The sequence below is a fragment of the Cetorhinus maximus genome, chromosome 12 (assembly GCF_964194155.1).
Source record: "Cetorhinus maximus chromosome 12, sCetMax3.hap1.1, whole genome shotgun sequence".
Lineage (NCBI taxonomy): Eukaryota > Metazoa > Chordata > Chondrichthyes > Lamniformes > Cetorhinidae > Cetorhinus > Cetorhinus maximus.
This window is the reverse complement of record NC_135890.1, coordinates 5,864,930-5,889,667: the sequence shown is the minus strand read 5'-3', so window position 1 is coordinate 5,889,667 and position 24,738 is coordinate 5,864,930. Positions and strand designations below refer to the sequence as shown.

The following is a 24,738-nucleotide window of genomic DNA, read 5'->3' as shown; positions in this document are numbered from 1 at the left end:
CTGTTGAAGGAACCTTGATGAGTTGCTACAATGCAACTTGTAGATGGTACACACTGCTGCCATTGTGTGCCAGAGGAGGAGATCGTGAATGTTTAAGGTGCTGGATGGGGCACCAATCAAGCGAGCTGCTTTGTCTTGGATGATGTCAGACTTCTTGAATTTTATTGGAGCTGCACTTGTCCACACAAGTGAAGAATATTCCATCACACTCCTGACGTGTGCCTTGTAGATTGTGGACAGGCTTGGGGGAATCAGGAGGAGAGTTACTCGCCGCAGAATGAGATGAGTTACTCACTGCAGAATTCCCAGCTTGCTCTTGTAGCCACAATATTTATGTGACTAGTCTAGTTAAGTTTCTGGTCAATAGTAACTCCCAGGCAGTTGATAATGGGGAATTCCACAATGGCAAAGCAATTGATTGTCAAGGGGAGATTCTCTTTTGTTGAAGATGGTCAGTGCCTGGTGCTTGTGTGCCACGAAAGTTACTTGCCACTTATTAGCCCAAGCCTGTATGTGTAGTGGCAAGCAGCACCACTGAGCTATAAAATCATTGGGAAAGAAGAAAGATATTTGAAGAGAAATTGAGAATTGTTCACGTCTCTGATACTCCGGCCTTGGCAGCCTGGCATCGCAGAAACCACTCCAGACCTTTGGGGGTTTAATTGGCAGACTTGTTCAGTGTATATTGGTCATATAATGTAAACCTTGATATATGTGGTGAGCAAATAATACCGCTTTTTAAAACAGAAAATTATTCAACTTTTGCACATGAAGTTTCTTAGCACCCAGACCTGTTTTTAAATTCTATTTCTGCAGATGAAGGAAACGATGAACCAACTTTAAAGAAGCACCGTGAACAGCTGGAGTACCTGGACTCAGAAGAGTTTCAGAAAATACTGAACGCAAGGTCGAGACATGTTGGCGCAGTGCAAGAAGTATGACCAGTCTGTCTCTGTCTCTCCTGTCTAACTACAGCACTGTAAAGTATGGAATGAGGCCAGTTGTGGTTTACGTTCAGGCCTTGTTTTTCCTGTTGAAACTCCACTGACTAACCATATAATGGCACTCTGTGTTCCATTCAACAGAGACAGGGAACTTAATCATATTTGCTTTTGCTACAGGACGTTTATAACCTGGCACAAAAGCACTACCTAACTCAGACTTTTTTCAGGCTGTAAAATGTGCGCATAGAGCAATTTTTTTCCCCTGTCTCTTTTGCCAGTATGCACACCTACTGTTTGTCAGTCAACATTGTTGTACTTCTGTCTCGCAAATCAAAAGTTCAAACCAGCCCTTTAGAATTGAGCAATGGTATTTATACAAGGTAGGAAAGATAGATGATATACTTTAAGATATTACTTGTAATTTATATAATAGTAGATGTTTTGTCATGCACGTTTTGTGTAAAGGATCATGAAGCATTCAATTATAATCACAATGAATGTATTATGCTCACTTCTACCCAAAACTGTTTATAAACTTTATGTTTATATAATTAGTATTTATGTGTATGTATTTAGCTTAACACCTTTAAGAAGATCCTTTAGACTTTGTGACAGAAAACTAGAATCAATAGAGTTAGGCGTAACTAACTGCTTGAGGGTTGAAAGAATTTCTGTTCCCTGATACAGCAACTTGTATTTTTTTTATTCTTTCATGGAATGTGGGCGTTGCTGGAAAAGCCAGCCTGTCCCTAACTGCCCTTGAACCTAGTGGCTTGCCACACCATTTCAGAGGACATTTAAGAGTCAACCACATTGCTGTGCGTCTGGAGTCACATCTAGGCCAGACCATGTAAGGACAGCAGGTTTCCTTCCCTAAAGGACATTGGTGAACCAGGTGGATTTTTACGACAATCAACAATGGTTTCATGGTCACCATTACAGAAACTGGCTTTTCAATTCCAGATTATTAATTGAATTTAAATTCCACCAGCTGCCATGGGCTTCTGGATCACTAATTCAGCAACTGCCACTACGCCACCTTCTCCTTTAACGTAGTCCCAAGCCACTTCACAGGAGAACTATCTAATAAAATTTGGCACAAGCCTGATAAGGGGATGTTAGAGCAGGTGGCCAAAAGCTTGGTCAAACTCCAAAGTTTAGGGCCTGAGGCTGTTCCAGGTTGCCCAGTCAGGGGAAACAACCTCTCGGTGTCTAACCTGTCAAGCCCTTTCAGAACCTTGTATGTTTCAATGACAATCTCCTAATCTCCAGAGAGTGTAGGCCTATCATCACAGGACAACCCTCTCATTCCAGGAACCAATCTAGTGAACCATAGCTGTACCACCTCCAACGCAAGTATATCTTTCCTTAAATATAAAGACTAAAATTGCGCACAGTACTCCAGGTCTCACCAAAGCTCTTACAATTCAATCAAGAGATTCTTATTCCAGTACTCCAATCCCCTTGCAATAAAGGCCAGCATGACATTTGCCTTCCTAATTGCTTGCTGCACCTGCATAGTAATTTTCTGTGTTCCTTGTATCAGCATACCCAAGTTTTCCTGAACATCAATTTTTAGAAGTTTCACACTTCTTAAAACATATTCTGCTTTTCTTACTACCAAAGTGAATGACCTCACACTTGCCCACATTAAAATCCATCTGCCACCTTATTGTCCACTCACTTAACCTGTCTATATCTCTTTGCATAACTGGTTCAGAAGAAGTCATATGGACTTGAAACGTTAATTGTGTTTCTCTCTCCACAGATGCTGCCAGACCTGTTGAGATTTTCCAGCATTTTCTGTTTTGATATCTCTTTGCAGCCTCTTTGTGTCCTCCTCCCAGCTTGCATTCCCATCTAGCTTTGTATTGTCAGCAAATTTGGACGCATTACTCTCAGTCTCTTCATCTAAGTCATTAAAATAATTGTTAAATAGCTGACATCCAGCACAAAAACTTGCGGCACTCCACTAATTGCAGCCTGCCAACTAAAATATTCCCCATTTTTTTCTTACTTGCTTCCTATCCATTAACTAATCCTTTATCCATGCTAATATACCACCCCCAATTCCATGAGCCTTTATCTTACTCATATGTCTGCCAGGATTCAATGGTAGTACCCCCTCCTGATTAAGAAGGTCATGAGTCTGTCAAGCCCCCAAGAGACTTGTGCATGTAATTTAGGCTGACATCTGAAAGATAGCAAGGCTTGGTTTATGTAGCACCTTTCATGACCACAGGATGTCCCAAACTGCTTTACAGGCAATGAAGTACTTTTTGAAGTGTAGCCGCTGTTGTAGGAAATACAGCAACCAATTTACACACAGCAAACTCCCACTAACAACCATGTGATAATGACCAGATAATGTTTTTTTTTGCGATGTAGATTGAGGGATAAATATTGGCCGGGTACCTGGGGAAAACTTGCCTGCTGTACTTCGAAATAAGTGTCATAGGATATTTTGCCCCCACCTGAGAGGGCAGATGGCCTTTTTTTAACGTTTCATCCAAAACATGACACTTCTGATAATGCAGAACTCCCTCAGCACTGCACTAGAGTATCAGCCACAATTCATTGTTTAAGTTTTGGAATGGACTTGAACCCACAACCTTCCAGTTCTGAGATGAGTGTGCTACCAACTGAGCCACGGTTGGCACTTACACGTTGCTGCTGCACTGACGAGATGCCATCTTTCTGATGAGGCATTAAACTGGGCCCCATCTACCCTTTTAGGAGGATGTAAAGGATCCCTTGGCACCATTCAGAGAAGAGCAGGGGAGGTCTGGTGCCCTGATAAATATTTAGCCCTCAACCAAATTATCAAAACAGGCTATCTCATCATTTAATCTTATTGAGAACACCACCACCTGCAAGGTCCCCTCCAAGTCACACACCATCCTGACTTGGAACTATATCACCATTCATTCACTGTTGCTGGGTCAAAATCTTGGAACTCTATCCCTAACACCCTGTGGGTGTTCCTACACCATATGGACTGCAGTGTTTCGAGAAGCCACTTACCTTCTCAAAAGCAATTAGGGATAGGATACAAATGCTGACCTTGCGAGCAACACCCACCTCCTGTGAAAGAATATAAAATTACTGTTTGTGATGCACAGTTCATCACTTCAAAGTTTTACTGCCTGTGAAGTATTTTGGGATGTCCTTTGGCCATGAAAGGCGCTATGTAAATGCAAGTTCATTCTTTCTGTAATTAAAAGGGGAAGCTGAATTTTAAAGCATTAAGGCAACAGTGAGTGATTCATGGTCTTTATTAATTGTGGCCTGTCTTACGTACAAACGTACGAATTAGGAGCAGGACTAGGCCATTCGGCCCCTCGAGCCTGCTCCATCATTTGATAAGATCATAGCTGACCTGATTGTGGCCTCCACTGCACATTCTGCCGCTTCCCCCCCCGCCCCCCTAATAGTCTCTGACTCCCTTGTTAGTCAAAAGTCTACCTACCTCTGCCTTAAAATTACTCAATGACGCTACCTCCACCGCTCTCCGGGGACGAGAGTTCCACAGGCTCACAACCCTCTGAGAGAAAAAATTTGTTTTCATCTTCGTCTTAAATGGGATAGTATATTTTTATACAACGTCCCCTAATTCTAACGAGCATTGGCTTATTTGTATACCCTAACCAATAAGGTATAGATATGTGCAACATATTTGTTGTTAATGTTTGTAATATAGCTTTGAGACTCAGTGATTTTGCTTAAAGGTATATAATCTATTCATAAATACTAACTGTGTGTGGCTACAGGATTGAGAACTGCCTTATTTGTTTCAACAGGTAGAAGCGGAACTTCAAGAACAATACTTTGAACCACTGGTGAAGAAAGAGCAAATGGAAGAAAAAATGAAAAACATCCGTGAATTGAAGTGCAGAGTGGTTAGCTGTAAAACGGTGAGTGAATTAATGGGACCAGTGAACCAGTGTAAGCGACCGTTATCTATTGAACTGCTCATAATCAAAGAACTCATTTGTATCCTGTGCTACGAATTAAATATTGCAACAGTATGTGATAAATTTGGGAGTTGGTGGTTTTAACTCTGAAAAACAAGATATTTTGAGAACCTGATGTAACTTTCCATTACGGTTGTGTTTTACAAGAAGGCAGCAATAGTTTGGGTTAATGAGAAACAACTGACTTCACTGAAACAGGAAAATTACCAGTAGAAATTTCCACTTCACTTGTCTGCTTTACAACCACCAACATTGACACCTAAGATTTGTGAAACGATGCCTAGAGAAGACAGTAGATTAAGGCTAAAGCAGATATTTTTAAAAATGACTTTTCAGTTTTTCTTTTTGATCGATTTTCTTCACCTCTTCTCACCTTCTTGAATCCATCTCTACTCATTATCACTGGAGGTTAAAGAACAAACTTTCAGCATAAGAGCTGCAGGCCAGGTCCTGCTAGGTCCAATTCACCTAACACCACTGTGCCTGCTGTTTTATTTTGGCCCATGGCCCACCAAATTTAAAATCCTCACCCTTGCATTCAAATCCCTCCATGATCTCGCCCCGCCCTATCACTGTGGCCTTCTCCAGTCCTACATCCCTCACTACTCTCTGTTGATCCAGTGCTGGCTTCTAATGCATCCCTTTGCTCAACCATTGGCGTCTATGTCTTCACTTATCTAGATCTCAAGTTCTGGAATGCCCTAAATCTCTCTGCTTCTCCAACTTTCTTTCCTGCTTTAAGATTCCCCTTAAAGCGTGTATCTGGCCATGCTTCGGGTGACCTGTTCTAATGCTTCCTCTTTTGGCTCAGTGTCAATTTTTAGTATCATAGAAAGTTGACGGCACAGAAAGAGGCCTCTTGGCCTATCATGTCTGCGCTGGCCAAAAAACGAGCCACCCTCATCCCACTTTCCAGCATTTGGTCCGTATCCCTGCAAGTTATGACATTAGAGGTGCATATCCAGACACCTTTTAAATGAGTTGAGAGTTTCTGCCTCTACTACCCTTTCAGGCAGTGAGTTCCAGACTCCCACAACCCCCTGGGTGAAAACATTTTTCCTCATCTCCCCATTTTGTCTGATTATCCTCCTGTGATGCAGCTTTGAATGGTTTACTACATTTTAGGTGCTATCTAAATACAAGTTGTTGACATAGATTCATGCTTGTGATTCTTGGTACAGTAATTCCTCACTTAACGTCCTAGTTGTGTTCCTTAAAAGCCAAACAATGTCAAGCGAATCAGGTTTCCCCATAATAGTTAAATGTATAAACTAGAGTTAAGTTCCACTCCCTTGATCTCCAGGGAGTCCCCAGTCCCCAGCGAGTCTCTCCCCAGTCTCTGTTGTCTGGATATGGAAACAGTGGAGAGACACTTTAGTCTGTTTTGGCATTTGGAGCGAGGAGACGAGCAAGCCAGCGAGCGGGATAGGAGCGAGGCAGCATGCAGGGCGGAAGCAGGACTGACCTGGGAATCTCTCGCGCCAACTCCTGCAGACAAACCTCCCGACAGCACTGTTCTGCTCGGTGCCAGTGATGACACGTAGTCCCACCAACGATGCACACAAGTTACGTAAAATGAAAATGGCAATGCAAATCGGAAAAACGGGTCCTAAAGAATAAATGAGTTTAAAACGAGATAACCTTAAGCGGGGTGAATTAAAGCAAAGACTTGCTGTACCTCGATTTCTTAGTTCCAGTGCGTTATATAAAGATTCAGGTCGGGCCATTCATGAGTTATTCCTGTATCGCTGAAATGCACCAACTCAGATCAGTTGAGGCAGAACTCCCCAAGATCAGATAGATGAAAACAGAAAACTACTGCGGATGCTGGAAATCCAAAACAAAAACAGGATTACCTGGAAAAACTCAACTCTTCTCCGCCGATGCTGCCAGACCTGCTGAGTTTTTCCAGGTAATCCTGTTTTTGCCCAAGATCAGGTCCACCTGAAGTAAACATTTTTTCCAAAAGAACCTCTGATTGTCACAGGCAGTTTTAGTGGAAATACTGCTTTTGCAGAACCAAATGCAATTTGATACCACATGCAAAACGTACATATTTTCTTCAATAACTTCATATTTGTTTAATCATTTCTTTGGGGTGGATCATGTATTCAATAGGGGAATAGACGCTTCTGAGGTGCAAGTTGAAAGTGACCGATGAGTGTTAGTTTATTCATTGCTTACCATGTCCAGTGTGACATGGCAAGGAGTTTAAAAATCAGAGGCCACTTTGTTATACTGCCAAATTGGCGGAAATCGTACCATTTCTGTGCAGATACGGCCGTGCCAGATATGGAATATTGTGTACAATTTAGTCGTTGCAGAGGAAGGGAGCCATCCAGGCAATGTATAATGATCAATATTGTTCAAGAAGTGACCTTAGATTTTAATCGAGCCATTTTTTTTATAGCTTTCAGTTTCAAATAGAGAGCCCTTTGTAGAGGTTTCCAGGCCCTTTATAAAACATAGGCTCATTTAGAAGTAGAAAAATGGTGAAGCTATCAGCGCTCACTATTGTTAAAGTGTAAATCGGACAAAAACTTACAGCGACGTAAGAATTCTGGGAAATCCCTACGTCCAGTTTCCTTGCTAATTAAAGGGAACTAACTTTAATTTGCTTTTAACTTTAATTTACAGTCAGTCATAGCATTTAAGTTTTCAATAATTGTGAAATGATATTACTTAGACTGAACTATATTATTAAGACGGCTTGTGATGTCCCCTGGTAAAGGTAACTGAGAGGTCACTTGATGGGAAACTGTGATTGAGATCTTCATTGACCAAGTGACTCATTGGCCCTGAAGATCTTGAATTTACATAAATCTAGCAGAATGTGAAAACAGGCAGCCTGCTGTATGGGGACTAAAAAAATAAAGATCCTAGTAAAATCACAGAGGCCCAGATGTAGGTAGAGCCAAGAGAAGATAGCTAAGTATGGAGGCCACCATGTTTTTCTTGCTTTAGTCAAACTTGGCATTGGACTGTTTACAAACTCTTGGTAAGAGTTCATGTGTGCAAAGTCAGAGATCCTGAGATTCTGACCTGGCTTGGGCAGGCAGATGGGTACAAGATATCTTTCATAATTAGGCCACTCAAATAGTAGTGAGATAATGATTGAGTTAAATCGGTCTTTATTTTTGCTCATTCATGGGATATGGGCATCACTGGCTAGGCCAATGTTTATTGCCCATCCCAAATTGCATTTGAGAAAGTGGTGGCAAGCTGCCTTCTTGAACCGCTGCAGTCCATGTAGTGTAGGTACACCCACAGTGCTGTTAGGGAGGGAGTTCCAGGATTTTGACCCAGCGACAAAGAAGGAACAGCGATATATTTCCAAGTCAGGATGGTGTGTGGTTTGGAGAGGAACTTCCATGTGGTGGTGTCCCCATGTGTCTGCTGCTCTTGTCCTTCTAGATTATATCATTTGTGGGTTTGGAAGGTGCTATCTAAGGAGGCTTGGTGAGTTCCTGCAATGCATCTTGTAAGTGGTACACACTGCTGCCACTGTGTCAGTGGTGGAGGGAGTGAATGTTTGTGGATGGGGTGCCAATCAAGTGGACTACTTTGTCCTGGTGGACATGCTTTGGGGAGTCAGGAGGTGAGTTACTCGCTGCAGGATTCCTAGCCTCTGACCTGCTCTTGTAGCCACAGTATTTATATGGCTAGTCCAGTTCAGTTTCTGGTCAATGGGAACCCCAGGATGTTGATAGTGGAGAATTCAGCGATGGTAATGCCATTGAATGTCAAGGATGATGGTTAGTTTCTCTTGTTGGCTATGGTCATTGCTTGGCACTTGTGTGGCACAAATGTTACTTGCCATGTGTCAGCCCAAGCCTGGATATTTTCCAGGTCTTGCTGCATTTTGGACATGGACTGCTTCAGTATCTGAGGAGTGAATGGTGCTGAACATTGTGCAATCATCAGCGAACATCCCACTTCTGGCCTTATGGTGAAAGGAGCTTTATTGATGAAGCAGCTGAAGATGGTTGGGCCAAGGACACTTGGCCCAAGAGATTAAAGTGAACACATGTTATTTTCCTGAGGAACTCCTGTACTGATGTCCTTGAACTGAGATGATTGACCTCCAACAACCACAACTACCTTCCTTTGTCTCCAACATATGCACAGTTATAGGTGGAAATCAGAAACTTTCCTGTCTGTCTTTTATCTTTGTCTTAATCTCACCTTGTTTGATTAATTCTGCCCTTCAATCTCTTGTTCCATTTCCACCTTGCTATTGTTATTTAATTGAATCATGGGTTCCTCAAGCTGGTCAAACCTCAGAACAGAAGTTGATACCAAGCCATGCAAGACAAAATTAGACAGGGTGCCTAAAAGCTTGGTCAAAGAAAGAGGTTTTAAGGAACAACATAAAGGAGGAAATAGCGGTGGAGTGGTTTAGGGAGGGAATTCCTGATCTTAGGGTCTAAACTGCTGAAGACACGTTAACCAGTGGTGTGGCGAAGGAAATAGGGGATGCACAAGAGGCCAGAATTGGAGGAGCCCAGAGATCTTGGTGGATTGTAGGGTTTGAGGATGTGGGGAAAAAAAAACAAACACACAGCTTCCTACAGCATTTAATAAAATTGAACAAAAACTAAAATACATTTTCATCTGCATAGTTTCTTCTTACCTGAAAAACTTGTCATATTGTTTTGGGATTAAAATCACAGTATTTCTCAAAAAGCAGTGCCAAATAATTAAAGACTGGTTGCAGGAAAATCCTGTGCTGCATGTACAAGAATTTCATTAAAATCACCATGGAATCTTTTTATATGATATTTTATATAGAAAATAACATGTGTTTACTTTAATCTCATGTTATTGCAGTGGATGATGCTTAATACCGTTCAGATAAATTCCTTAATAATTTACGAGGCCATTACTATAAGATGAGGAAATCATTTTCCGGAACCTTCCTGTAAACACTCGGTCCAATGTCTTTTTTAAAGTAGCCTTTGTCTTCCTCCAGATGGCTCTAACCACAAACCTGATTTCCGCTCATCCAACTGTGTTCATTAGAAATTCCAGCTTCCTTTGTTTTTCAGCATTTTTGTGTCTTACTTTTCATATTAAAGCAGGCATTTTTAAAGTCATAAAGATGTGATAATAGGTTAAACCTGTCATGAGAGAGGAGAACAAGGTTATGCAAGTTATTTGAATTCTGGGTGAACAACTGACTGTGGAACCAGTTTCTGAATCCTAACGTTTGATCCATGATAAATGGAAACAAAAGCCCACGTTTTAAATATCTGCCCTGCTTTTACGCTGGTAATGAGAAGAAAACTGTAGGTACAAAAACAGAAAATGCTGAAAAGACTCAGCAGGTCTAATAGCATCTGTGGAAAGAAAAACAGAGTTAATGTTTCGAGTCCATATGACTCTCTGAGGAAGAGTCATACAGACTCGAAATGTTAACTCTGTTTTTCTCTCCACGGATGCTATTAGACCTGCTGAGCCTTTTCAGCATTTTCTGTTTTTGTTTCAGATTGCCAGCATTCCAGCACAGTATTTTGCTTTTACCTTATAGAAAACTGTTGGTATTTATACACTTCCCCATTGGGCGTTCTGTTGAAGTCACTGAAGACTGTAATAAATGGGGAATCATTGAATTGATGAGGATTTATACTCGACAGCTCTTAGTCTCACTATAAAAACCGCTGAAAAACGTACACCTTGTTGGATGAAGTATAGCTGGGTTTTTAATGGCATAAATTCATACTTACTGCTATAATGTTTGTTTATAATATTTTAGCTTCTACCTAAAATATCATGTGTGTCTCACAGTCATTTATTTCGCTATCTGTAAAATTTTAAAAACGAAGAGCGACGAATTCAATGATTTTTATTTCCTGATTTGCTGTCTATAAGACTACTTCAATGTGGTTGGCTGCTTACACTGCTTGATGACAACACTGCTGCCAGACAACTGGAGATTTCCTTGACTTGGCTCCATATTCAAGCTGACAGTGAGAAAGGGGCAATGCATGCTATAGAGATCACTAGATCTTTGTGGGCAGCTTTTTTGAGGTCTGCAACATGCACTCTTGTTTTACTGCAGACCGCAAAACCCAGGCAATCCGTTTGAGGCAATCTGTATTAGTGAGGGAACTTGACAATGGGGTTAAGTTCAAAAACCCATTCCAACATATGGCCTGTTAAATGGATAGCTTTTTTTTGTACAAGCATTTTCAGTGGGGCAGGTTAGTGTAGGGGTTATATTAACATAACATAAGAACTAGGAGCAGGAGTAGGCAATTCAGCCCCTCGAGCCTGCCCCACCATTCAATACGATCATGACTGATCTCATTTCGGCCTCAACTCCAATTTCCCGCCCTCTCCCCATAACCTTTCAACCTGTTACTAATTAAAAATCTGTCAACCTCCTCCTTAAATTTAATCAGCGTCCCGGCATCCACTGCACTCTGAGGTAGTGACTTCCACAGATTCACGACCCTTTGGGATAAGTAATTCCTCCTCAACTCTGATTTAAATCTACCACCCCTTAGCCTAAATCTATGGCCTCTTGCTCTAGAATGTCCCACAAGGGGAAGTATAAGCTCCACGTCTACTTTGTCTATCCCCTTTAGCATCTTATATACCTCAATTAGATCTCCTCTCATCCTTCTAGACTCTAGCGAGTATAGGCCTAAACTGCTCAATCTCTCCTCATAAGACAAGCCCCGCATCTCTGGAATCAATCTAATGAACCTCCTCTGAACCGCCTCCAATGCAACTACATCCTTCCTCAAGTAAGGGGACCAAAACTGTGCACAGTACTCCAGTTGCGGTCTCACCAATGCTTTGTACAGTTGCAACAACACTTCCTTATTTTTATACTCTATTCCTTTAGCAATAAATGCCAAAATTCCATTTGCCTTCCTTATTACCTGCATACTAGCTTTCAGCGACTCATGCATGAGGACACCCAGATCCCTCTGCACTGAAGCAACCTGAAGTTTCTCTCCATTTAAATAAAAATAATTTAAATAACATTAATATTACTGGATTAATAATCCAGGAAATATTCAAATTACATCCAGATTTTAGTAGAACTGACCACGAAGCTGTCAGATTGTCAGAAAATCATGGTCTTTTTCACTTGAGGAAGGAAACCTGCCGTACCCATTTATGTAACTCCAACCCCACACCAACATGTTTGGCGCAATTGCACTAATCCTAGCCAGCTGCTGCATTGTGTCAAGCTGCAGGAAGAAAAATTGTGCAACTCGTCACCCAACATCACTGTGGGAGCATCTTCATAGCACGGACTGCGGCAGTCCAACAGGATTGTTCACCACCTCAGGGCAAATAAAGACAAGCAATAAATACTGGCCTTGGAATTGACAGCTACATCCCTAGAATTATCTTTTGAATTTAAAGTTGCACTATTGACTAAAACTTATCTTGAGAGGGAATTATTTAATTGTTTACATATGAGGTTGCTATGAAGAGTCTTCCTTAAGTATTTTACTTTGGTGATGTTATCATGGCAAAATATGTAATCTCATCAGAACTAAATTGAACTGTTTCCTTGCTGCAGATAAGTGAATTCTGCAACATCTGTTAATGCAAATATAAGATACTTAATGGTTTCCTCAATTTTCTTACAGTGCAGGTATTCATATTTCAAGCCGCTGGAGACTTGCGTGAGTGAAAACCATGACTATCATTGGCATGATGCAATAAAACGCTTCTTTAAATGCCCATGTGGTAACAGAGCAATAGCATTAACGAGATTGCCAAAGAAAAGCTGCAGGTATGTGTGTGTGCGAACAGGTAAAGGTGAGAAAGTTCTGAAACTATTGGTTCAAGGCCTCATTTTGCTCTAACTAGATAGAGATGGTTCAATGGAAACTTTAATCAAGTAGTTGATGAATAATATACCACTAATAACAAAAATAATATAACTCCAGTATTTGTACTGAAACATTCATAGACTCCAAGTATAATCCATTTTTTTCAATGCCACACCTGTTAACTACACTGCACACTTGTCATAACGTTAGAACAGTCAACGAGAAGATGTCATTTTTCCCACCAAAGCTCAATCCTTCAGTATCTTTACTCTCCCAGCCCAGCATCTGTTTTGAATACTGTCACTGTCTCTTTACTGGTTTGTCTGACACATCATTCCAAAGACTTACCACCCTTTGACTGAGGAAGTTTTTCTTCATGCTTATTCCTAACTATACTTTTCTACATTCGAATATCGTATTTACTCATCCAAATCTGTCAACTTTACCTCATGATTTAAAGGAATAATTTTTGAGTGGGCTCACTAATTGCACATCATAATGTGCCATAGACTGAAAGTTTTGAGTTCTAAAATTGACTAATATTTCTGTTGCATTTTACATTAAAAATATTGAGCTGAGCCATTTAAGAAGAAGCCTGGCCCATTGGTTTTAAGGGGAGGTGAATTAATACAGACTGCGTTACCATCCAGTTTAGTATGGAGATGTTGTTAGTTGCCAATGTCTGCAACATTGAATGTTGTGAAAAGGTAGAAAATAAGAATTGAAGACACCAGCACATTATCATGTATATAAATTGCTTAGAACTTCCTTAGGTAGCTTTTATCTCAAGTCATCTTATTGAAATTTTATTTTAGAATTGTACTTAGGTTTTTGTTGCACATTTCAAATTAGGATGAGGTTAAATGCCCTTTATTGTACAAAAATTAAAATTTCCGCTTGTTTCATCATAACAGTAGAGCATGTTGCCCAGACTTACTGAGGAATTGGAGAGTCCCACTGGGTTTGTTACACTTCTTTTTCAGGAAATAGGTGGGCGTCTATTTGTTAAAACATATAAATTTGAAACAGTCATGGCTTTAATGGGCAATGAGGGAGAAGAATGTTCACTGTAGAAAATCTGCAGGTCAGAAGACTGCAAAAACAAGATCTATTCTAACCAAACTGAGAGGGCTACAGCTACTTGACTGAGGCAAAATATGTGATGTATCTCTGAACATATACTAGCTGGGAGCTTGTGAGGACTTTGCAGTTTCTATACTGCACCGTCACACTACAACTGTAGCATCTGTTCAAAACAAAATAAGTTATATTGTAAATGCAACCTAAAACTTGAGTTAAAGCCCAACCTCAACCTGAAGTAAATGGAGTGAGCGTACTGTGTCTACAATGGTATGGTATTGAATGTATTATGACCCAATAAGTTATATGACCCATCTAGCAACACTATGGAATTTTGGAAAAACAATGTTCTGCTTAAATGCTGGTCAAATTTTTATTGCTAGTATGTAGCTGACTAGCCTTTTGGCTCTTTTAAAGGCAATCTAGTCTTTATCTTCAAGAAGTTAGCTTTCCACAATTACGATTGTAGTGCAGCGGCAGATGATTGACACCATTTCTTCCCCTGGGGGGAGTGAGGATCACCCTCACGATCGGTAACAACACAAAGTCATTGAGAGAGAAAAATAATTATGAAGTGAATGATTTTCCAGATCAAGATATCAAAACTTCGGCAGCATAAACAGTTCCACTTTTTTCTTGATTTCAACTCCAGAGCAAGACTTGTTTCTTGTGGCCTCTCAGCTAGGACTCCTTTAGGCCCAACACTTGTTCCAGCTCTGTCTATTAACTTAGTACTCAGAGCTTCTCCTGAGACAAATGGACCAGAACGATCTTGAATTGGGAGTGGGAAATGGTAATGGTTTCAGTTCCTTATAGCTATCCAGATGTTGGAAGTCTCATATATGGATATGTAGATAAGATCTGACTTGTATGGCCGCACTCAGGAGGAAGGGACACATTGGGTGTACTAGGGTAAGCAGTGCCAGCAGAACAAAGCCCTAACAAGGAGTTGATGGTTTCAGCAGATAAAGGAAGAAAATTGGTAGTAAAAGTTGCAGGAGAAAAAACTTGACTAGTCAACATTCTTCCACCTTTTTCCTGTTTGTGATTTTAAAGAGACTAAGCAAACACTTAGTGCTGTGCCAGAGTTTTATTTTTGTTTTTATCGCCATGTACAGGCTACAATAATGAGCAGGAGACATTTCTGTTTTGACCATTACTGTACTTTACATAACACTATGTCATGATTGGTATCTATTTAAATGTCATGGGACAAATGTCATTACCATCTGTTATTCTCAATAGTAGCGTTAGTAATGTTGTATGCTCCAAGCATAAGTGGGTTTGAAAACATGTTGATTTTTGTATTTGCACCTTCATTTAAAATAATCACAGTACTGTTATAACTTCATGAAATTCTGAAAACTGAGGTTTTCATTTTGAAATGCAAGTGTTAATGCATTTCAAGCCATTGGAATGACCTAAGAAATGATGATTTACTAACTTGACTAACACAATTGTAATTTCTTATGTTTCTTTTCAGCAACTGCGGCTTGTTTAAATGGGAGAGAGATGGAATGTTGAAGGTAGGTTCATCCAAGGTTCTTGTGTTCTGAATTGCTTGCTGCCAGAGATTGTGTTATATGTGTTGAATTGCTACTGGTGTATGACAATGCAGTAGATAATCCATCCTTTGCAGAGTAAAATAAGACAAATACTAAACAATTACTTTCAAAGCAAACTTCTTACATATGATTAGATTTGTATAAAGACAGAGGCTTTTCCTACCAGGAATTAAATGGATCCAAACAGTTAAAAGAATGGATTAAAATTTGGTTTTGCATATAATTTTAGGTAGATTTATTTATTTGATGCAGGACTGATGGGAGGGTGAAGTCTAACTATGGCCACTAACTTCAATATAAGTGATGGGTGGAAGTTTAGCAACCAAAACCTCTTTCCTGAGGTTGGGTGCCTAGTTCCAAGGTTGGGATCCAAGTTGGATGATATTAGCTACATTTTATCAGGCATTTTTCTCAAGGTTCAAACAGTGAGTTGAATAAACCTAATTACTTTTAAAGGAAGACAACTGTAATAAGTTACAGAGAGTCTCATTGCTGAGATAATATGTTAATAAGAAGAGACTCACAGGTTGCAGAATGTGATGTAGAGATCGAGGTTTAGTCAAACATGTTGACCCTCATCTGAATTACACCTCGTGTAACCTTTAACAAATGCGATTGCGCAGAACAAGAGGTTGCCGAGATACTAATTTAATAATGACTTAATAGCATAGAAATAGTTTTAAGTGAAACAGATAGATAAACCTGTGACAAAAAACAAAAGATTTGCTATTCCCAGTAGACATTACTGGACAAAATTTTCCAGGCACTGTTTCCTGCTGGGGACCTTAGCCTTTTTCCTTCATCGGAAAAGTCTGTGACCCACTTGTGGTTTGGTGTGATATCAGGGTTTGAAACCTGGTTATACTTGCTTATTTACAAATACTGCTCTTTCAAAGTCAATCACCCAGTTTATTCAGGGTTGATATGCCTTTGGTAGGAAATTCTGTGAGGGAATGTCCAGCGGTAGCCGGCTTCATGAATAGTGTCTGGAATCTCAAACCATTTGTTTGTCCAGAAACAACCACCAGGTCTCAAGGATCTATCTATTAACTTAGTATTCCTGACCTCAAGTCTCTCCTTTTTTAAATCTGACCCATATGAAGCTATGGGTTTGTGTGACTTTGAAACCTGTCATACTTTTGAATCATCTCTGCTCGTGGAGTGAATTTCGTGCTTTGTTGGGGATGTGCCCTGTGTTACAAAATAATACTTTCTCTTCAGCGAGGAAGGAAAACCCATGAAATCTTGTGCAAAAATATCTTGTATCCAGCTCAAGGAGCATCTGAACCAAATTTCTTTTCATTGGTTCGCGGGATGTGGATGACGCTAGCAAAGCCATTTATTGCCGATGCCTGATTGACTTTTGAGAAGGTGGCGGGCAGAAAATTTGCTTATAAAACCATAAGACTTAGGAGCGGAAGTAGGCCATTCGGCCCATCGAGTCTGCTCCACCATTCAATGAGATCATGGCTGATCTGATAATCCTCAATTCCACTTTCCTGCCTTTCCCCCTTAACCATTGATTCCCTTACTGATTAAAAATCTGTCTGTCTCAGCCTTGAATATACTTAACGACCCAGCTTCTACAGCCCTCTGCAGTAAAGAATTCCACAGATTAACTACCCCCTGAGAGAAGAAATTCCTCTTCATCTCTGTTTTAAATGGGCGACCCCTTAAACTCTGAGATTATGCCCTCTGTTCCTACAAGGGGAAACAGCCTCTCAGCATCTACCCTGTCAACCCCCCTTGTTTCAATAAGGTCGCCTCTCATTCTTCTATACTCCAATGAGTACAGGCCCAACCTACACAACCTCTCCTCATAAGAGAATCCCTCCATACCCGGAAACAACCTAGTGAACCTTCTCTGGACTGCCTCCAATGCCAGTATATCTTTCCTTAGATAAGGGGACCAAAACTGTTATGGTGTTCCATGGACCAGATGTAAGATATTTTTGCTCAAGATTGCACGGGTTTCCCTTCTGTTGAGATTTGTAACTTCCTGTCTGAAGAAAAAATATAATTTTGTGAATGTCCAGGGTTTTCATGCCCTAGGTGGATGAGATATCTGTCTAGGTGAAACGATTTGCTTTGTGATAAACCAGTTACCAAATTAAATGGGCAGTATGCTTTTGTGTTCTACTTTTATTGATTAGCAAACACTAAATAGGGTACAGGTCATTCTATAGACATCTACTGGCTTAATAAGCATAGGGTCGCTCTCAAATTTGTGAGGCAGCTATGTGGATAGCCTGCATGAGTTAATGAAGTACGAAAAGTCAGACTAAGTAATACTGTGCCCCAAAGGGGCCTTAAAATTTAGCCATCGATTTTCCCACCTCCATTTCCTTTCCTATTTTAACATCATCTTTCTAGAAGGCAGTTGGGGTGAAAGCAAAAATTAATCCTGCAGCAAGAGAGGAAGATGAGAGTTTTGGGACAAGTGCTGGTTTTGAAATAGTGTAACTAGAGATGCGATGGACGGAATTTAAAGCCATCCCCACCCCCCCTTGCCCCTAGGTGATTTGAGACCCTTAAGCAGCCAAAAAAAGGGCCTCAGCTGCTGCCAGTGTTATACCAGCAGTGAGGGGTGGGGGAAGGGTTCATGCCACATGAGGGGACCACCAGGTATACCCTGGCCGGCCTGCCTGCGAGCTGAGACCTCCTGTTCAGGCATTCTGTGCCCCTGGGGGAAGACGCCCTCCTGCCCTCCACATCAAGCCCTCTTGACAGGGTCCGCCTGACTGGCCCAGGTGAGACCACCCACTTACCTGGGTTCCAGGGCCTCCTTGGTTGTTCCTTGTCCTGGCCCTCCTGCAGAAGTGGCCACTGCTCCTGGTGACACTGCCGGCTCTCTGATTGGGAACCTTGTCTTGAAAGCCTCGGGACAGCAGGCAGGTGAGTGCCTGATTTGGATTTAATCCTATCAGGACTCCTGGAAAATGCCATGGCGGGATTGCCACAGGCTCTCCAGCCAGTCGACGGGGCCACTGCCACAGCTATTAAATTTAGCCCAGTATATGTGGAATGGTCTTCCTTAACCTTTGACCGAGTTCAGTCTCTCTATATGTTTTTATATTTTATATATATTAATATGAAAAGCTTTCCAGGTGTGAAATGCTAGGTGATTGAAAGGACAGCATTGTGGTTTTTCCCTTCGTGGATCTTTTTAGTCATTCGTGGGATGAGAGTGTCACTGACAACCCAGCATTTGTTGCCCATCCCTAATTGCTCTTGAACTGCGTGGCTTGCCGGATTTCAGAGGTCAGTTAAGAGTCTCATGTAGGCCAGAATGAGAAAGGATGGCAGATTTCCTTCCCTAAAGGACATTAGGTGTTTTTTTTTACAAAAATCGATGATAGTTTCATGGTTACTATCACAGAGACAAGTTTTCAATTCAGGTTTATTAACTGAATTTAAATTCCACCCGTTGTGGTGGTGGGATTTGAACTTGTGTCCCCAAAGCAGGAGCCTGGGCCTCTGGATTCCTAGTCCAGTGACATTACCACTGCACTACCACTTCCGCATTAATACTACTTATTTGTATTTGGAGATTCAACCATATCCATAAACGCTGGCCTCAACTTAGATGAACTATCTCAATCTAGTATTTTGTTGGTAACTAAACTGTTTTACATCAAAATTCACTTTCTTTCTCTACAAGCACTCTTGTTTGCTTAATGATGTATTAAATTGCTGCAGAGCTTTTTAAATATGTTCATTGTCTGCATACTGGTTACACACAGGCTGATATTTCTCAATTCTCTCTGTGCCTGTAGGAGAAGAAAGGTCCAAAGATAGGTGGAGAGCTGCTGCTACCGAGAGGAGAAGAGCATGGCAAATTTTTAAGTAGTTCAAAATGACCCATGATGGCAAGAAGTGTGATGTAAGATGCGACATTTTTAATATAGGCTATATTTGACTGGATAGGTGGTGCTCCTTAAGAGCAGTTTTATTTTCTGATGTTAAACATCCAGATGTAAAATGAGTGTATTCTTTTTTAAATCATGAATAAATTTACCATTTTTTCTTGATTTCTTCATTTGATATTACATCATATCGGGGAAACGGATAGGTCGGACCTGGGTGCTTTTTACATCCTGTTTCAAACATTAACAAATGATGCATTGTATCTATTTTTTTTTAAAAAAGGTTTGCCAGAATATTAATGGATTTCTGGATTTTCTCCAGGTTTAGTGTGACTAACCCAGTTCACCTGCAGTAGGAGAATTACTCATCAATTAAATAAAGAGGAATCTTAGGGTAAGGAGGCTAAGGCTAACAATATGACAAACCCAAGCTGCAACTAGTTTACACAACAGATATTGTATTAGCTCTGCTTACCTTCAGAGAGGTGGGTTGTTATTTCTGAGTAATCTGGAGTAAATGTTTTTCTTTCAGGAATTTACTGGTATTTTAAAAAATATCTCCTGCAGTTCACCAAATTTGCAGAAGCTGTTGACTTTGCCTCATTTCCTTCTGGAAGCAGCATTTATAATAATGGTATTTAATTAAAGTAGTAACCAATTCAGATTTGTTTGTGGTAGAACGAGTGTATAACAACTCTACCACCAACAATGTAAATGGCAGTCCTGAAAGTTTTGAGGATGTCCTATCTCAAATACTACGTTTTCTATTAAAATATAACAAGGCTGGAACCAGGTCTTGGGGGTAGTTTCCTTAATGCTTCAGAATTATGTCTCAGGAGATATCTGGTTTCTTCCTTTAACTCTAGATGCCCCATGACTTCCTATACTTTGCTTCCATATATCAGCCAAAACAACTCTAAAGCCAGCTGCTGGGAAATATGCAAAGATGCCTCAGAATGACTCCACCTCAAATTACTCCACCTCAAATTATTGGGCAGAATTTTCCCAGAATTGCACTAAGTGCGGTAGCGGGCAGGTAAAATGGAGCCCTACCTGCTGACAAAAATGGCGGGTTTTCACGCCGTATCATCCCAAGCCCACCTCATTATTTATTCACTCCCGTGAAACATGCAGTTTCCATGGTGGGCAGGTTCTCATTCGCCTGCTCACCATCACCCCGCTGTTGCATCACGTGGATGCCCGGGAAGCACCAAGACATAGTAGCAGGGTTAGGAAAGTAAAGAAGAATTAGTCTCACAGCCTGGGCACGGGTGTTGATAACTTGTACATACTGTTCACTATTGTCAATAAACTCCTATGAATGTCTCCCTGCCTGTGGCTCCTTGTTCTAATGAGCAGTATTCTTGTCACTCAGATGTGAAACCTTTCTGCACGAGATAAAAGGCAGGTGTCTCAGTCCAGAGCCTCTTCCCTGTGCTCTGTGCAGCCTTTAGACCACAGTGATGGTCCAGCCTCACACTCCCTGGAAACAGTACTGATGCCTGCACCTCGACGTTGCTGGTCATTGCTGCCAGAATGTAATGGGCAGGCACCACAGAATTCCATCACTCTCTCTGTATGCTCTTGGCACCATTATGGTGGGGCTGGCCCCCTTCTCACCAGCATCTGCAACCAGTGATGCTGTGCACCAGCTCCTGAAGGGCTGAGGTGCTAAGGGCAGACACAGCATCAGATGTGTCTAAAGTTTCATGGCTGCATCTCTGAGATGGCCCTGATCATGGAGCGTAAGCAGGCTGCCCTCAGCCAGATGACAGTCAGACGTGCTCAGTGGCTATGTGAAGATCTATGGAGTGTCCTCACTGCATGTTGTCATCATCCTCCTGCGATCGAGCGACTATTAGGGCCTCTACTGCATCTCCATGATAGGGGCATTCTCACAGAGAGTATTTGCGCTGCCATAAGCCAGACTGGAGTCAAATGTTCACAACTGCAATGTGAGGATCAAGGGGACACCTCACTGCATGTCATCATCATCCTCCACAAATCTGGCAACAGTGAGGGCCTCCCAAGCTCATCTGCCTCATCTAGCCAATGCGAGAGCCACATCCCCGTCATCATCACCATCAAGTAACCCCTCATCCTCATCCCTGTTGGCATCATCCTCATCCAAAGAGACCTCCAACTCCTCCATCTCGTCTTCCCGTTGCAGCACCAGGTTTGTAAAGGGCGTAGCAGACAATGACGATGCGTGACACCCTGTGTGGACTGTATTGCAGGGCTCCGCCAGACCGGTCCAGGCACCAGAACCGCATCTTCAGCATCCTGATGGCCTGCTCCACCAAGTTGCGAGCTGCTGCATGAGCCTCATTATAGCGTCGCTCTGCTGCAGTCTGAGGCCGCCACACGGGTGTCATCAGCCACGACTTCTGTGGGTAGCCCTTGTCCCCAAGGAGCCAACCCTGCAGCCTCTGTGGACCCTGGAAGACTGCAGGGATCTGCGAGCAACTCAGGATATAGGCGTCGTGCATCTGCCTGGAAACCGTGCGCACATCTGCAGGACTCCTTTCTGATGGTTGCATACCAGCTGCACGTTCAGTGAGTGGAAGCCCTTGTGGTTGATGAAATCCACCGAGTGTAGCGATGGAGCCCTTAGCGCCACATGAGTGCAGCCAATTGCACCTGCACCTGTGGGAGTCCCAAGATCGGGGTGAATCCAATGGCCCTTGCTGTCCCGGTCCCAGGCGAAATGCACAAAGTTGTGTGCCATTGAGAAGATGGCATCCGTGACCTCATGAATGCATTTGCGGGTGGCTAATTGTGAAATCCCACAGAGGTCACCTGTGGAGCCCTGAAAGGAGCCACCTGCATAGAAATTGAGCATCGCGGTCACTTTCACAGCCACTTGCAATGGATACCCTCCATTTCACTTTGGCGCCAAGCCCCGCGGTAAGTGGCAGATGTGAGCCACCAGGTCCCTAGACATGTGCAGTTGTTGGCGACACTGGTTCTCAGTCGTCTGCAAGAATGGCAGGCGGCATCTATAGCCCCTGGGTGTCGCTGGGCGCTGACCAGCCACGGCTCGCTGTCACTCCTGGGCAGTATGTGTGGGAGTCCCTGCTGCCTCTTCGTGAGGTTGCTGCTCCTGCCTTTGCATGGCCAGGAACCTCAGTTGCTCTCTCCTCAGTTTTCTACAGTCCCTGTAGGCCTTCAGGCATACAGCTAGATCACCAGGATCCACATTGCTAAAGTGGTCCTCCTGCAGCGTGAAAGAGAGAGAGAGAGAGAGACAAGGTTATCGTGGCTGTACTTAGCACCTTTCCTGGCCCTATGTGACCACCCCTTAGTGCTTCCTGGAGAGTGCTGGTCACCCCTCAGTTGGCCAGAGATGAGTGCGCTGCATGGTTGCCCTGTCAACCTGCGACATGGGGGACACTGGTCCAAACCGGGATGCTGAGATCACAAGGGACTGAACGCCTCCAGCAGCGACTGCTACATGGCCAGTGTTGGCGAGGAGATTGTACAACATGTGCAGCCCAACTGCTCCAATAAAGTAGTGGTGAGGTATGGAGTGCTTTGTGGCCCTTTGGTGCCTCCACGTTGCTTGCATGGATGGGCAATCTAGGAGCCCAACCCCAATCGTATCACTGTGGCTGCACCTGATCTGTCTCAGTTGCAAAGAGATGATCTGTTTATACAGGGCACTTCCCTCGCTTACCCTGACCCCCCACCGCCTCAATTGCCTGTGTGCGGGATGCAGCACCAAGGCAGAACTTGACCCCACACCCCCACCAACAACGGTCGCCTCTGAGGCTGGCCAGCACTTGCCCCGGACACACACCACCACCCCCTACCTTTCCCCCCTTAGCAGTCACCTCCGAGGCTAGCCAGCACTTTCCCCAGACAACCCCCCAACCCACAGCAGTCGCCTCTGGGGCCAGGCATCAGCTGTCCCAGGTGCCCCTGAGGCCTGTAAACAACAGGCGAGCTGTGGTGAACGCTGCTGCTCATTCACCTCAGTTCCCCCAAAGTGAAGGCCGCCAAAGTGCATGTGGCCTGCGTTGGATGGAACGATACAGCAGGGTTCCAAGAGCCTGGCAGGATGGCCTTTTAATTATATGCTGATGTATTACAATTAGCTCCCCGCCGACCGATAGCGGGAAACACGGCCCACCGTTGGCGGGCTGAGCAGACGATCACGACCTGCCCTTCACGCCATCATGAAGCAGGTCGCGCCATATTTTCTGGACATGCCGCCTATCACACCCACCACCAGCAGGCTGGGAAAATTCCGCCCATAGTTAACTCCTTATGGGATTACCTGATCTGTATGTTTCTCATAAATGTTCCTTTTTCATGCAGACAAGGTAGTTTCTCTGGGTAGGCCAGTCCCATCTAAGATCTGAAACTTTTATCGATCTTGTATGTAGAGCAAATTACTAGCAATTACTCTTCACATGTTACACAGTGGAAAGATGTTTGGTGCTCCAAATTGGTTGAAAAACACTATGTTGAAATATATTTTAACAACATATTTTAATGTAAATTAAAAGTTGTAATATTGTATGTGTAAATTTACACTGAAGCAAAATATGTCATCAGATAAGACAGAGAAACAACTTTCTAACATAGAAACTGGTCACGGCCGTTTACATTGGGGGAAAACTGATGCTGAATTGTTGTGGGGAGAGTTAGAATCTTGGAGTATACCTGCCAGGAGTGGCCCCCACATGCTGAAGAGGTGCCTACTGCTTGGAGTGAAACCAAATGAAGTCAGTCAAGTGTAGGTGGGGCATGGAGGAAAGATGGTAGAGGAGGAGACCACAGTCAACTTTTCAAACACTGCAGGAAGGCCAAGGAGCAACAGCCCATTGTAGATCTAATCTGCTTGATAATTTAAAGGATTGTTGGAACAGAAATAACAAAGTGGCGTTTAAAAATTTCTTAAAAAGAGAAGACTTTGAAAACAGACCAACCAGGTTTTATGAAAGGTGGAACAAGGATGGTGATTGAACATAGCTCCATACTAGAGGAGCACCTCTGGCATGAGTGGTTTGCAAAACATTAATGGCGCAAAGAAGAGTCCTGTGCTTTTGGAGTTTCCATAGTCAGCAACGACCAGCAAAGTGATTAATGGATGGACAATATGGCTTCTACTAGCCCCTAGATGAAGGAAAAAAGGAAAGACTTGCATTTATATTGCATCTTTTACTCTCATGATGTTCCAAAGTACTTTACAGCCAATGAACTATTTTTTTGAAGTATAGTCACTGTTGCGATGTAGGAAACGAGGCAGCCAATTTGTGAACAACCAGCTCCCACAAACAGCAATGTGACAATGACAAAAGATCAGGTTTTTTTATAGCAATGTTGGTTGTGGGATGAATATTATCCAGGGGCAACACTCTAGTCTACTTCCAAATAGTGTAATGGGATTTTGTATGTCCACCTCATGTGAGAGATAACACCTTCGCCATTGTAGCACTGCATCAGTATTACAATAAACTGAAGTGTCAGCCTAGATTTTTGCACTGTCATCTCTGGAGCAGGAC

At 42.5% G+C, this 24,738-nt stretch overlaps 1 protein-coding gene across 1 annotated transcript in view; it reads left to right on the top strand.

The window, feature by feature from the left end:
• Positions 1-20,554, top strand: part of mcm10 (minichromosome maintenance 10 replication initiation factor) — a 60,185-nt gene extending 39,631 nt beyond the window's left edge. The window contains exons 16-20 of the mRNA XM_078552941.1: positions 817-935; positions 4,745-4,858; positions 12,532-12,677; positions 15,281-15,323; positions 19,139-20,554. Coding sequence (XP_078409067.1) covers positions 817-935; positions 4,745-4,858; positions 12,532-12,677; positions 15,281-15,323; positions 19,139-19,222 — 506 coding nt within the window. The 3' untranslated portion in view covers positions 19,223-20,554. The remainder of the gene's footprint in view (positions 1-816; positions 936-4,744; positions 4,859-12,531; positions 12,678-15,280; positions 15,324-19,138) is intronic.
• The last annotated feature ends 4,184 nt before the right edge of the window (positions 20,555-24,738 follow it).